General features: G+C 59.9%; 1 protein-coding gene across 1 annotated transcript; it reads left to right on the plus strand.

The window, feature by feature from the left end:
- The first annotated feature begins 428 nt into the window (after nucleotides 1–428).
- LOC147978855 (uncharacterized) lies at nucleotides 429–2,718 on the plus strand. Its single transcript, XM_087514919.1, has 3 exons — nucleotides 429–688; nucleotides 776–1,613; nucleotides 1,699–2,718. The coding sequence occupies exons 1-3, from the start codon at nucleotides 429–431 to the stop codon at nucleotides 2,716–2,718; spliced, it is 2,118 nt and encodes a 705-aa protein (XP_087371045.1).
- Nucleotides 2,719–2,923: the final 205 nt, after the last annotated feature.

Consider the following 2,923-nt stretch of genomic DNA (forward strand, 5'->3'; position numbering starts at 1 on the left):
GGACGAAATGCCCATTTTCTATCATGATTTTTTGTCATAGAAGTAGGAGCCCACCACATCTATGATGATACCGGGTTTTGTCACAGTTATCGTCATAGAAGTGTCATATGTATGGCAGAAAAAAATTTCGTTCGGCCCAAAATGTCACAGATGTTTTTTTGTAGTGCTTGAAGGAAACATTCGCCAACCTCCGCGAATACAAGGTCAAGCTTAACCCGGAAAAATGTGTCTTCAGCGTCCCGGCCGGAAAGCTACTCGGCTTCCTCGTGTCGGAACGCGGCATTGAGGCGAACCCGGAGAAGATCAAGGCCATCGAGCGCATGTGCAAGCCGGCTCGGCTACGCGATGTCTAGAAGTTCACTGGATGCTTGGCCTCGGTCAGCCGGTTTCTAAGCCGGCTGGGCGAGAGGGCGCTACCCCTGTACCAGATGATGAAGAAGACAAGCACGTTCGAATGGAACGGCAAGACGAACGAGGCTTTCCAAGACATCAAGTGCATGCTCTCCACCGCACCAGTCCTGGCCGCACCGACCGACAAGGAGCCGCTGCTGCTCTACATAGCCACGACCTCGCGGGAGGTCAGCACGATGCTGGTGGTCGAGCGACCAGAGAAGGGCAAGATCCAAGCCGTCCAGCGCCCAGTCTACTACCTGAGCGAGGTGCTCTCCAACTCCAAGCAGAACTACCCGCACTACCAGAAGATGTGCTACGGCGTGTACCTCACCGCCAAGAAGCTGATGCAGTATTTCTAGGAGCACGTGGTCACTGTGGTCAGCACGGTGCCTATCGAAGAAATCATCCCGTGCCGGGATGCCTCTGGCCGGGTTACCAAGTGGGCGATCCAGCTAGCCGGCCACACCATTCTCTACGAGCCCCGTACCACGATCAAGTCTCAAGCCCTGGCCGACTTCCTCGTCGACTGGACCGAGACCCAGTACTTACCGCCGCCTCCCGACTCAACGCATTGGCGCATGCACTTCGACGGGTCCAAGATGCGACTCGGCTTGGGGGCCGGCATCGTACTATCGTCCCCGAAGGGCGTCCGGCTCCGCTACGCGCTCCAGATCCACTTCATTGCCTCCAACAACGTCGCCAAGTATGAAGCCCTTGTGCACGGCCTCCGGCTTGCCAAGGAACTCGGCATCCGGCGCATCTTGTGCTACGGCGACTCGGACCTGGTGGTGCAGCAGTGCTCCGGCGAATGGGGCACCCGCGACTCCAACATGGCAAGCTACCGCTTCCTCGTCCAGAAGCTATCCGGATCCTTTGAGGGCTGTGAGTTCCTCCACGTCTCGCGCGCGGAGAATGAAGCAGCCGACACGCTCGCCAAGATCGCCTCATCACGACAAGCCATCCCGTCCGGCGTCTCCCTCGAGCACCTGCGCAAGCCGCCCGTCAAGCCATCGCCGGACTCCGAGTCCATCCACGTTCCAGACGACCCGACCGCACCTCAACCCGGCCTGGGGACTACTGAACCTGGCCCGGGGGCTGCTCAGCTCGACCCGGCCACCATCGTCCCAGACCCGGCCATCGCCATCCCCGACCCAGGGGCTGCTCTACCCGGCTCGGGGGCTGCCGACTCGGAACCCACCATGGTGGCCGTCTTCGCCGTGGTTGCGGCTGCATCTTGGGCCCTCCCAATATACTTTGGAGAACGGGGTTCTCCCCATGGACGAGATCGAAGCTCGGCAAGTGCAGCGCCGGGCATCTGCCTATAGCATCATCAACAACGAGCTCATCAAGTGCAGCTCCACCGGCGTGTTCCAGCGCTGCGTCGAGCAGGAACGGGGCATCGACATCCTCCTCGACATACATCAGGGAGAGTGCGGGCACCATGCCGCATCACAATCCCTGGTGGCCAAGGCGTTCTGCCACGGTTTCTACTGGCCCACGGCGCTCCAAGATGCCGAGTCGCTCGTCCTCAAGTGTGGGGGATGCCAGCGCTTCAGCAAACGCAGCTACCAGCCGGCGTCAGCACTCCGCACCATACCGATCGCCTGGCCCTTCGCGGTCTGGGGACTCGACATGGTGGGACCCTTCAAAACCGCTCGAGGTGGCATGACGCACTTGCTGGTGGCAGTGGACAAATTCACCAAGTGGATCGAGGAAAGACCAATCAAGAAACTGGACGGGCCAACAGCCGTTCAGTTCATCAAGGACATAGCGGTGCGCTACGGCATGCCGAACAACATCATCACCGACAACGGCACCAACTTCGCCAAGGGCGCGCTCGAACAATACTGCTCCGTCTCCGGCATCCGCCTCGACCTGGCCTCCGTTGCGCATCCGCAGTCCAATGGACAGGTCGAGCGGGCCAATGGACTCATCCTGTCCGGCGTCAAGCCACGACTCGTCGAGCCACTCATCTGCTCACCCGGCAGCTGGCTTGATGAGTTGCCAGCCATTCTCTGGAGTCTACGCACCACGCCGAATCGGTCGACCGGGTTCACCCCGTTCTTCCTCGTCTACGAAGCCGAAGTCATCATCCCGACCGGCGTCGAGTTCGACTCGCCATGCGTTGCGATGTACACCGAAGCCAAAGCCAGAGAAGCCCGCGAAGATGGCGTCGACCTGCTCAAAGAAGCACGCCTCCTGGCGCTCAGTCGCTCGGCCATCTACCAGCAAGGCCTGAGGCCCTACCACAGCAAGAAGATCAAGCCCCTCACATTCTGCGAGGGCGAGCTCGTCCTCCGACTCGTCCAAGAGCAGGCAGGCTAGCACAAGCTGTCCCCTCCATGGGAGGGCCCATTCATCGTGAGCAGGGCCTAGCACGACCGGAACGCCTACTACCTCATCGACGCACGCAAGTCAAGGAAGCTCAAGAAGGACACCGTCGATGAACAAACGACCCGGCCGTGGAACGCGAAACTCCTCCGCCCGTTTTACAGTTAGCCGCACGAGCGTATGTATCATTGCCTTTTGT

This window comes from Triticum urartu, chromosome 3A, assembly GCF_056163025.1.
Source record: "Triticum urartu cultivar PI428250 chromosome 3A, HENAU_Tu73, whole genome shotgun sequence".
Taxonomy (NCBI): Eukaryota; Viridiplantae; Streptophyta; class Magnoliopsida; order Poales; family Poaceae; genus Triticum; species Triticum urartu.